A 12,334-nucleotide genomic window follows, 5' to 3' on the forward strand; every position below is an offset into this window, starting at 1 on the left:
GGAAGGTATACTGTTAAACTGTTATTGTTACCAACAAGCAATAAATTTTTAGCTTAAGAACATGGCTCCGGAGGACGCCAATAAAATTTCGAAAATTTGCCTTGAAAAATTTGGTTGCCTGCCGAAAACTGGAAAGCCAAAGATTGACTTTGAATGGACTATATTGTCCGCTATTGTACAGGTTGAAACTAAAGATGATAACGTAAAAATGGATGTTGTAGCACTTGGTACAGGGACAAAATGCTTGGGATCGAATCAGTTGAGTTCTAAGGGTGATATTCTCAACGATAGCCACGCTGAAGTATTGACCAGAAGAGCATTTTTACGATATTTGTTAAGCCAAATGAGAAAATCCTTATCCAACGAATGTAGTATTTTTGAACACAACACGTCAACTAGATTATTCCGCTTAAAAAGCAATGTTTCGTTCCACTTCTTCACAACCCATAGCCCATGTGGAGATGCAAGCATTTTTGACGTATCTGATGCCGTCGAACATGAACCTTTGGCTAAGAAAATGAAATTGTGCAAAGATGCCTCCTGTGATACTGAAACCAGTTCAAAAACAGCAGATGGTATGACTGGGGGTAAATTGATTAGTTCCGAAGGAACTGATCCAATGTCACAGACAATTGGAATGATCAGAACAAAGCCAGGTAAGGGCATTCGAACTTTGTCGCTCTCATGTAGCGACAAGATGGCACGATGGAACGTGCTTGGCGTGCAAGGTTCCTTGCTCATGACACTACTGGAGAAACCGATCTATCTGGAAACGATCGTCATTTGTGACGGTACTGATTATAGCAAAGAAGCGATCGAACGAGCACTGTGGAAACGTTGGAATGTTGAAGAATTGCAGGAAATTTTACAATCACCATTTAAATTGAATCGGCCTGTGGTTTGTGCAGCTTCTAACAAGCTTATGTTTCCGTTTCGGAGGAATAGAAGTGTTGAGCCGGGGAAAAAATTTCAGCCAGCTCCTGGAGGTATTGCTTGGTGCAAAGGTGTTGAAAGGTGAGTTAGAGTTAAGTTTGAAACAATGCTCAAATTAAAGGTATTCCATTGTAAGTGACAAGGATACATAACAAATTTTTGGTTCGGTTAAATTTGACATAATTTATAACTGAAAATTAGGAGGTTCTCATAAAAACGAAAAACAAATAAAACCTCTACTGCTCAAATTTTTTCTCTGTTTACATTCAGTTTTTAAATACCTAAATATTTCAAATTAATGAAAAGCTTAAGCTATGTTTTTAAATTGATAGACTAAAAAAGTAGTAGGGCACAGTGAGACTACGGGAATAACTTCGTCATGAAGCATTCAGCATCCACGATATTTTTCAATACTTTCGTACAAATATGACAAGCGCACGTATATCTTCCGTAAGTTAAGCCACAGACTCGAGTCTGTAAAGAATTATCGGTCTGGTTAGCGTTTTGTGCATCGACAGTTGTTTTGGCGGCGATTATACGCCTATCGAAATTTCTTGCGAAGGGAGAAGTAGGCCCTACTTACACCTTAAATGCGTTGCTGAGAAGCAGAGGTTGGTAAATGTACAAAATGAATATTTGCGCCGAGCATCGGCAAACGATTTTATCATGAGAAAACATTCGTAGTCATTCGTAGAGGCTGGAAGTTGGCTACTCTAGGTGAAGATCGTTTCAAAGTCCGCTCGCCAGCTCACACCTTCAACAGTGATGGTCAATAGCATGTAGGACAGCCTAATCCCATTCCGCAACCGCGAATTTTGCGCGATTCGAAAGCACTTTAGAGTGTTCCCGAAACACGTACGTAGCACATCACTCGCTCCAGGGCAGCTTTGATCAGCCACCCAACAATCATTTTTGTTGAATAACAGCTTATCATGCGCTTATTACCCGGAAATTGGCTGTACAACGGTTGAATAAGCTACTATTCAACATAAATGTTTGTAAGGCACGTTAGTTTATCCGGAAAACCGTAGTCGTGCTTTATCTACCATAGCTTTTCGTGCTCGATTGTATCGCGATGTTGATCAGGGTAATACTGCGGTGATTACAGCGATCGAACTGATTACTTTTTTTGACAGATGAGATAAATTCCAGTTCTACTCCTCCGCAGGGAATTTTTCTTCATACCATTTCTTTAAAAAATATCCAATTAAGCGTCATTGTTAGTGGTACCATTTTTGTAGAGTTATGCCGAGAGTTGGTCTTTTCTGATGACTTTATTAATTTTCAGTAATTCGATTTCTCGTTTGACCTTTTGGAATCCAAGTGCTGGGACACTACTACCCAGATAACAAAAGAAAATCCTAATAGAAAGTTCACATTAAATCGTACGCATGTCAATTTTACATTGGAATTGTATAATGATGATTAGTATGTCAAAATAAAGTGAACAATGAGTTGTTTTGCAGTCGTGCGAGTCCTCATATACAAATCGCGACTGTGATTGTGTGTTATAAAGCAGTATAGATGATTGTAATATTAAGTTATATCTAAATCATATATTCCGGAGTATTAAGCTGCATGTTCTGAAACCCGCTGTATAAAAGGTTATGTGGTCTGAACTTTTTCTTTCAGATATGACTTCGTAAATCTCAATTGCAATCGAGATATATAAGATATTTCTATACAAGATTCCGATTCGCCACCATCTATTATATCGGCATTGATACCCTCTTCCGTCCAGTCAGATTCGAGGTACGATGCTGCTCGATCAAGCCAGACATCGAACGTTCGAATCTCGGCTGGACGGTGCTGCCAGAGTCGTTGCACTAGTCTCGTAATTGTCCTGTACTCAAATAACCGGCTGCGAAGTCTGCCGGTAAAGAATGGTAATGTCCTAGACGGTTATAACTTTTGACATGCTCATCGTAGAACTACTTCCACGTCACGCTCGTGTGGTCCGTTCGTCATTCCTACACATTTCAGGCTTCAGTAGGTATGTATGTATGTATCTTTTGTGAATCTTTTGTGAAATCGTATGTATCTTTTGTGAAATCGGTTCACCCTCTCATAGAACTTACGGGTGTCACGAGCCAGGAATAGTTCTAGTCCGTCTTCGAGGACCGAAGCACCTCAGCTCAGTAGTAGCGCGAAGTTATCATCAAATTACGGGTTGTTTATTGCTGAATAGGTATTTGGTCCAGGAGGATAGCTTTGTCATGAGAGATTTGCGCGCATATGTACTGTTACTACACTGAAACAAGAATCATGGTAATTGTTACCATATTAGAGGGTAAAACTAAGAGGACACACCGGTGAATTTTTGCAGTAAAGATTTCTGTTTAGCTTAAGCAGTGTTCTGGTCAAAATTACTATGCGTTAATTTCGGCGTTACCCCGATACATAACAAAAATAACAGAATCGTAGTCAAAATTACTAGACATGACCATGAAAGGTGGTAAAATTATCTGAGAACATTACTTGTACAAGAATCATGGTAAATTTGAATAGCCTTTTACTGGGACTTACAAAAAGCATGCGTTTTCTGCAAAATTGTGCGAGATACCATGGTTTTTGTTTCAGAATAGGTAATGATCCGAGTCGATCGAGTGTGTGTTGGTGATGCTCAAGAAAACCGCCCGTCGATGAGAATATGGTCGATATGGTTCAATGTTCGTTGATCTCCAGGTGGCCTTGTGGAAATCTTTGCGTGGAAAAAAATGCTGCTGTAGGCACTTCGGCATTCTTTCCTCCAGGTTCTTTAGGTGCTGTGGATCTAGTTCTTCCCAGGCACACTCCAGGTCTTTAAAATAGTTATTTTTGTTGGTAATACGAGTTTTGTTAACTATTAGGCCGTATGAATAAAAGAGTTAAAGCAAACTCTCCCATAAGATTTACACGGGAAAAGCAAAGCAAACTGTTTTATTCATACGGTCTAAGTGTCAATCATCCTTAAATTCTCAATAGGGTTGTGGTGTGGGCTTTGTAGAGACAATTTCAGCAATTTGATCCGAAAATACTACTTGGGAAGTTGGGCTTATGGGCAATATGCTTCCAATCGTTGTCTTGCGGAATTATGAACTTCTCGTTGTGGCCCGTCTAGCTCTAGATCATCGAAAATTCCAGATTTTGCCACAGGATGTTGATGTATTTTCCGTCATTTCACTCCACCCCACGAAAAACATCACTAGACCATCATTCATATTTCCTCTTCCAGGGTTTTCTGAATTTCGCGGAAGGTTACTCTCGGATTCCTCTTGACTTCGCACATGATCTTGGTGGCTGTTTTTGTACCCGTTTTGCGCTTCCTATGTCTGTCAGGGTGATCCATTACTCATCTGAGCATTTTTGGTTTCAGAAGAATTTTCCCACTCGCTACCTTGCTGATACTGTACTTCCTAACGACGGCCCGGTGCGATTCATCATTTTGCACATCACGAACCATTTCAAGGCCAAGACTAAAAACACGAGGTTTGGTCTACATCACGAACCACCAATTTTCGGATACACAACGGAGTCGCTTTCGAAATCACTACGTTCTAAATTTTTTTCAACCGAATCAAACGCGATCACGTCTATAAAAGCATGTCTAGCCGTTTACTTCAAAACATGTCAAAATATCAAAGCGTAAACAATCGAGGGGTCTTCCGATGCACTCTAATAAAAAAAATAGATTTTTGGAATCTGTCGCTTCCAGGTGTACCAAAAGGAATTATTAACACATAATTCACAGAGACTTTGGATGATTGGACATTTTTGCGAGTTTTAATGTACGAGCATTCTGTAAAGCGTTGGGAAGTCAAGACAGGAATGACTTAATTTATAAATTAAAATTTGTAGGCGGTAACTTTAGCAAAAGTGCTCTATTTGTAATTTAATATCCACAGAATTGTGTATTAATCTTTAGTTAGTTCATGTTAAGAATCTGGCTAGGTCAACTTTGAGATTGGTAGATTGTCAGATTTAAACATCCAATGCCACTTGTAGAAACCTATTGAATAAACTGGAGGGAACTTTTAGAGTGCATCCAAGTTGTATATAAAGTGTCTACTTCGAACGTTCTTTATTCAAGAGGCTTACCCTTCTCCCTGCAATAGGCAGCATTTATTTAAATGTGTTACGAAAAATTTAGTATCGTTCAGATTCAAGTTCGTTACTTGGTTGCGAATAGTTGGGCATCTTAGGATATGGTAAACAGTCAAAGGCGCAACATATTTGCTTTTTAAATGTTGTATCGTATACTTTGTCCCGAGATTTCTGTTGCAGTTTCTAAAAGTGTATAACGCGCTCCCGAAATGCTTCTTGTTCCGACGCCATTTTGAGCAAAACTGGGCAAGCATAAACAAAACAAAATATATTAACAAAAAGAGAGAGAGAGAGCTAACACATACATACTCTCATTTCTCTCCGAGCTCGTTTGTTGTTGAGCATAAGGGCCGCGAAAAAATTCCCAGAAGTCGTATATGTGTTAGTGTGTAAACCCTATTTCTGTTATTCCTTTCTATACGAAAACCATCCAAAAGAAAGACAAAATTAAAAGAGACTCTGTTACCATTTATAATCACCGTGTTGTTCAATCTTCCACTTCTGTTCTGTGACATTACTCTCCAGGTTTTCTGAATTTAAGCATAAGCATTGGATACCGCCCGCGTGCTGATGCTCCGTTATTGACCAGGATCGATGAAAATTGCAAAATGATGGCGGGAAAAACCATGCTTGGGACAACAGGCTATTCCTCATTGTCCAACCTCTCCCACATGCTGATCAATACCGACGCCGGCCACGTCCGAATACGGAACCTGATGGAATGGGAGGGAATGTTAGTCCAATACTTGTTGCTACTAAAGACCAGGGAATCCTCTGCATCTTCGCAAGTATTTCGGAAAAAGAAATTGTTCTTAGTTGAATAGGAAATAGATCGGCATTCATCTTAAAAGATGATGTGTCGGTCGATAGAAGCTACGCTTGAATTCGGTGTAGTTTAATTAGAACGTGTGCGAAGTATCTTGGCATTCTTCGAGTTGGCTACCGACGAACTCGGATTCGACAATTTTCTCTTCAGATTTTCTGAATTTGTTTATAAACTGATTAATTGACTGACAGAATTGATAAATACGAATGGTTATAAGAATAAAAAATTTGTAGGGGAACTGTGGGTAAGACAAACAGGTTAAGAAGAATAGCTAATATAATACAGAGAACTTATGATTTATAAAATCTAAATGCAGTTTACTTCAGTTCAATATATTGTTTTCAAAAGCAGCTAGTGAAATATTTAACAAAAAATGTTTTTCAATGAGTATTTTGAGTTTTAAAAATGGTCCGAAAAAGTGAACTTTCTTAGTGCTGCGGGTGAAACGGACAATGTGTGGGGGTAAGATGGACAGGTATTGTAAATCGCCCCAACTGAGAGCATATTATTATTTTTGACCCTTAACAAATTGAATACGTAAAATATGGTAGTGTAGCGTGCAAAAAATGAAGGGGGCAGTCCACCCCCTCCCAATAGAGGCAGCCAATAGAAAATTGTTTGGCAGCGGCAATATGAACAAGCATTCCAAAAACTGTTTCATGCCTGGCCGCTGCTAATTTGTTTGAAGTTCACGTTTGCCGGTTAAATTTTCATTTATATGCTTGAGATATCACTAAGAAGCAAAATCAACCATTTTATTATAATATGTTCATTGACCATCTTACCCACACTAGCAGTTGTCCATTTCACCCCATCATTATACATTTTTTTAAAGTATTCACAATTTTTCATACGCAAAGAAAATTACGTATTATTTCAATGCAGACGTTGCTTGAAAAGGTATTCAATCGAAATACTTCACGCTATGGGCAACATTTTGGAATTAAACCACTCAAAAAGCTTAATTTCGATGGAAAAAAAGTTATATCCAGACGCAGTATTCTTTCCAATTTTTAGTTTTTCTGCACTTTATCAAAATTGGAAAGTTCTAAATGATGATGGGAATGTTCAGACATCATGAGATAGCAAGATGGTTGGATGCCCATCAAAACATTTACGAATTTTAGTGCTTAACTAGTAGAATCAACCACCTGTCCGTCTTACCCACCCTGTTCGTCTTACCCACAGTTTCCCTATAGATATACTGGGGTGACATTGCGCATCTCGTTTCGAGTGATTTTGGTTCGTTTCGACCACGTTAAACAAATGGGCGTCTCGAACGAAAATCACTCGAAACAGGATGCGCAATGTCACCCCTGATTTTATCGATATACTAATTTTATTGATTCATTTCACAGTTATTAAATATTTTACAGATTTCGTGGATTGTGATAAGTTTACATCTACTTCAGATGAAAATCCATATTTCTCGTATATTTTACATTGGATTATACTGGACCGTTCTTAGGATTTCTTTTTTGTTTAAACGAGCTTTTAAGATTAAATACACTGCGTTTGACTTGATGTTGAAAAGTTTTCAAAAACCAGAAGCGAAAGATGGATTTCCATTTATTGATAGGGCTGATACAGCACGAAAATGTTTCCCATTCGATTTTCATTAGCATAATTATTTCACCTCGGTTTGCGTAATCAAATCATTTCGATGCATTCGAATGCCTTTTGATGCGTTTAATTTAATTCTGAAAAAAAAAATTACATAATTACTGCAGCGTCGTTTTGTTTGCTAGCCTCAACATTCTGGTTTTTCTCATTTCATTACATTTTCAATTAGGTACTTGATAATCCGAAAAGGTAATTGAAACGGGAATGCCAGGCAAAAAATGTGTACTATTGTGTCCATTTCAAAGACAACTTTTTATCTCAAAGTAAGCTTCTAGTCTGATTATTCTGTTTTCTGTGATGTTATACATTCTTAAAATGACAAGGTATGTAACAATTTCCCTTATTGATGGTTCAAAGCTGGTCTGAATCGCAATTAATTTAGATTTTTTTGAACTTAAGATGATTTCAACAAAGTTGAATGTGAAGAAACGATCGAGAAAAGAATACAAAATACTCTTTCTTTGTGGTTTGGAAGCGTAATACTTTTTCACAATCACCGGTATGCACTTCAGCTATAAAATTGAACCTGGAAGTAGCCTAGATTCAGTCACTCGAACCGCTTGCAGCTTCAGCTGCAGCTTGTAATTTTTAATTCCATTTGAAAGGAGATGGAACAATTATTTCTTACCGCTTTTCTACACCGTCATTCAACTACCTGTGAGAGCTTACTATTTTCTCGTTTGTGATTATAATTAACGGTGGATAATTATTTTCTTATTTTCTTTCAAATCTGCTTCCCGCCGTGGTCCTGGGTGCAAATACACAATTACGCGCTCCTGCTGCTGCTTCTACGGTGTTGGCCATCGACTGTTGACTTGCATTCGGCTTTCGGTGTGCGCCCGTTCCATCATCTTCCGTTCCTGTTCCGCTGTGCCGACATTCAGAGAGCTTGAGGTGGAAATCAGCGGTCGGCGACAGGGCACTATCAAGAAGAACCTCGGCACACCGGCAGCTCGGCTCAAGATCTCGAAAATTGAATTATACTCGGCATTCGTTGCCGCGCGGAACGAGCTCCGGACACCGGTTGTGGCTGGTGGGACAAGTTTCTCTGACGCTGAGATAAATTTATCGCCGTCTGGCACGGTACAGGATGTGGCTGATTCCAACGGGTTGCGCTACGGTGACGCAAAGGCAAACTCTCGGGCATACCGCGAACAGTGGCATCAACTGCGCGCTCGAGTCTTTCGAGTGTGGAGTGAAAAACCATCCGGTTTGGAGCATTTTACCCTTTGATTATGAATATTTAACGATTCAAACTATTCTTACATATCATATTACATGTAATTTTTACTCTACAACTGAGTAGTAGCTATTAGTCTCCAATTCATTTTTTCTTTTTAATGACAATAAAACATTAGAAATGTAGGAATTGTATTAATGAAACCCTGGTGAGTAAATTAATCAAATATGGTTAATCTGTACCTATAAAACGAATTTCTTATTAAATATAAGTTCATCAAATATTAAGTTTCAAAACAGCGCATGTAGTTCCTTTCATTTTAGTCATGTAGGTTAAGTTGCATAGAAATCACAACAAGGCACGAACAAATCAAGTGCTTTCCTCTGGTAGGGCGCTGCAATCGTTCGGAAATGATCTATCATATTCTGTTGAAGGCATTCATTTATGTTCGGTCTGATTGATGGTCCGATGCAGTTCGCTTTTTGCTTGAAATTTGAAAAACGTCATGAACATTATGTATGGCCATAACATAAATTGTTTTATTTTTCCTCATGGGAATTTTCGGTCAAAATCACATTTTGTGAATAGTTTTATTGCTTTTTTAGTTTCTATTTTGGCACTTAGTAATGGTTCATGCTCTTTGTATGTGTGGCATTCACATACACTTGACCAGTCGGTGTATATAGCGAGAACAATACGAATTGGTGCTATCAATTTCAAAACTGCAATAACGTTGACAACGATATATCTGGAGACCGGACCAGGACATTAGCTGCAAGATGTGCTTTGGTTTTATACAGGATAATTTCGTATCGCGTTAAGTGATGTTAAGCTAAGTTTTATAATGTTTTATAAGAACCAGAAACTGTTCGCTTTATATTATAAGACTCATAAAATAGATTTTCTTTGATCATCAATGGGTAACTTATTCTTTAAGCCGAGTGTTAAACTTTCAACAGAAAAATAAAACACATAAATGGATTCGATAATAATTGACAGGTTAACATTGATTTTTTGGTTTTTAAATTTTTTTTCTTTCAGTTCTGTGTCTACACTAGTTTCGCGTGAAAATCAGTGGTGAAATCAAAATGGCAATCAAAATGTAATTCTAATATTCAATAAATCTAATTTGTTCTCTATTGCAAAACGATTTCTGCAAAAATCAAATAACTGGTGAACTCCAAAAAAATATCACACTAGAAAAGCAAAAACTAAAATGATAAACCTTAGTCTGTTTTTCGTGATCGCGAATTCTGTCGAGCTGCGGGACGATTTTAATACAATTCTAACTCTGTAGGTATGGCCGTTTAAGGTTTAGCGCCCACGTGGAAATATGTTTACGATGAGTTGTGACCCAATCCGTTTTGGTATTTACCCAATCCGTTTTGGTATTTACCCAAAAAAAATTATTGTTCATTTTTTAATCGGCTAGAGCTGAAGCAAATTTTCTGTCAGCGGTGCCAGACGTCTCAATTAATACCGGAATGAAGTTATTTTCCAGCTTAGCGTCAAACTGCAGCATTCAGGCGGAGAAAACATGGAAAATAAACAACACTGTGCATGGAGCACGGTATGCGGTCTATTGTACTCCAAATCGGAGCTAAAATAGAATTTTGTTTGGTGTAAATAGCTACTACCTACTAGGTACGAAGGAAAAAAGCATTCGAGTTATGGATGTCAGTCTATTATTTTCCAGAGCGACCCAGTGGGTGACCCGCGCTTGGAAAGACTTGAATGTTTTACAACAACCCACATTTATAACGACCTGCACGATGCATTTTTAAACCATTCTGTGAATATGGGCGGCTAGATAATAAAATATTGTTTTTTTTGCGGTTGGATGCTCTGCACTGGAAGCATCTTTTTTCTACTGAACGAACTTAATCACAAGCGAGTGCCCGTTAGAATTGAAATGTTTTATTTATGTTATTTTATGAATAATGAATAAGATATCAGATATCAAATCTAACCGGAAATACAAATATGACGTTTTTGTTGTATTTCTGAATACAGTAATGACCCGATTTTGTCACCCCCATGATGAATTTAGGGGTGACAAAAACGGAACAGTGACAAAATCGGGTATTTTTTCAATTTCTATTTTTTTGCAGATAACTTAGAACGAACTACATATATTTCATTCTGATCACTTTTAGGACATTTCGCACTTCCATCTACCTCTCTGTGGACATTTGTCACCTGTTCACAGCAGTCCCCCAGGTATGGAAACACGCGTTTTTTAATTGCGCCGAAATGGTTGATTATAGTGGTTAACTATGTTCATAGAAATTTCATAGCGTAAAAAGCTCTTTCTTTTGGTATGAACGATTCTTTGATTAACCCCCCTAAAAGTAAGATAGAAAATTTATTTTTCAAGCAGTAAGAGATAGAGCAAAACAATGTTCTACAAAATTTTTGAGAAGATGATTGTAAAGAACTTTGTCAAAGAAAGTGACCTTCTAGCTATTATAGTTGTGGAGATAAGAAACAACTTTTGTGAAAACTCCACGATAATCAACACAGTTCTTTTCACAGTGTTTTAACACATTTGACATGTTTCAAAATGATTTTCAAACTAAGCTTTTGATAAATCAAAAACGTGACAAAATCGGGTAAAAAACGTGACAAAATCGGGGGTGACAAAATCGGGTCAAAAACGTGACAAAATCGGGGGTGACAAAATCGGGGAGTGATAAAATCGGGGAGTGACAAAATCGGGTTACCACTGTAATTGTTAATAATTTTTGGTTACCCAACTCCAAAGAAAATATCCGTTGCTGCTATTGCAGATTTTACTTTCGAGTTTCTCTAACATCTCTTTAGTTCACCCCAAGGTTAGTTATTTAGTTATTTATTTATTTATCTGATAGCGGAAGGTAAACCTTTTTTTTTGCTATCTCCGAAGGTCACAATCATTAGCATATAGATCATCAATGGAAAATTTTGGTTTGTCTTACCAGAAATATCCGTTTCATTGCAGGTAAAAGCAAACCACTATGCGTCTCCATTGAATTTTCACAACTATTTCTCTGAAAAAAATCCTCAATAACTAAACATTTCTAAATATTTTGTATGTTATCTATGCAGAAAAAACTTAGTCTGCAAATAAAAAAAAATTGTTTTTGGTATGCACGCCATAAAAATTAGAAAAGCAGAATATTTTCGAATATTTGTGATCCTAAGAATGTTGAGCTGGAATTATTTTGATTTCTCTGTTATTAAAAAAGAAAAAGGCCATCAAAATGGTAAATGCCAGTTATTTTATATTGCCATGGACAAATTTTAACGGGCAGCTTGCTCATATCTTCTATACCTATAAAAAGGAATTTCCGTCTGTTTTTCTGTATGTACCTTACAGACTCGGAAATTACTGAACCGATTGTCGTGAAAAATTTGTATACTGGAGTTTTCGGGCTGTGGAAGATTCTTATGATGGTTCGTGACCCATTCCGGAAGGGTTTCGGCGAAATTAGGCGACATGTCATACGATCACGGAGAATATTTTGATGCTTTATTTTATCTGACTCCTCGGATGGTAAATGGTCGAATAATGCGCTCCAGAACTTCCACGAAGTTCTGCAGCCTCTTAGTTGGCAACTCCTATCTCTACCTCCTCGTGGTACCATCCGGGATACGTTCCTTAGTGGAAATCGGACAACCGGTGGAAACTAGGGTCGTATGCGCACAGA

At 37.8% G+C, this 12,334-nt stretch overlaps 1 protein-coding gene across 1 annotated transcript; it reads left to right on the forward strand.

Moving 5' to 3' along the window:
• The first annotated feature begins 35 nt into the window (after positions 1-35).
• On the forward strand, positions 36-8,698 carry LOC128740454 (tRNA-specific adenosine deaminase 1). The gene is made up of 2 exons (XM_053835995.1): positions 36-1,014; positions 8,350-8,698. The coding sequence occupies exons 1-2, from the start codon at positions 62-64 to the stop codon at positions 8,696-8,698; spliced, it is 1,302 nt and encodes a 433-aa protein (XP_053691970.1). The 5' UTR covers positions 36-61.
• The last annotated feature ends 3,636 nt before the right edge of the window (positions 8,699-12,334 follow it).

Source organism: Sabethes cyaneus, chromosome 3 (genome assembly GCF_943734655.1).
Source record: "Sabethes cyaneus chromosome 3, idSabCyanKW18_F2, whole genome shotgun sequence".
Classification (NCBI taxonomy): domain Eukaryota; kingdom Metazoa; phylum Arthropoda; class Insecta; order Diptera; family Culicidae; genus Sabethes; species Sabethes cyaneus.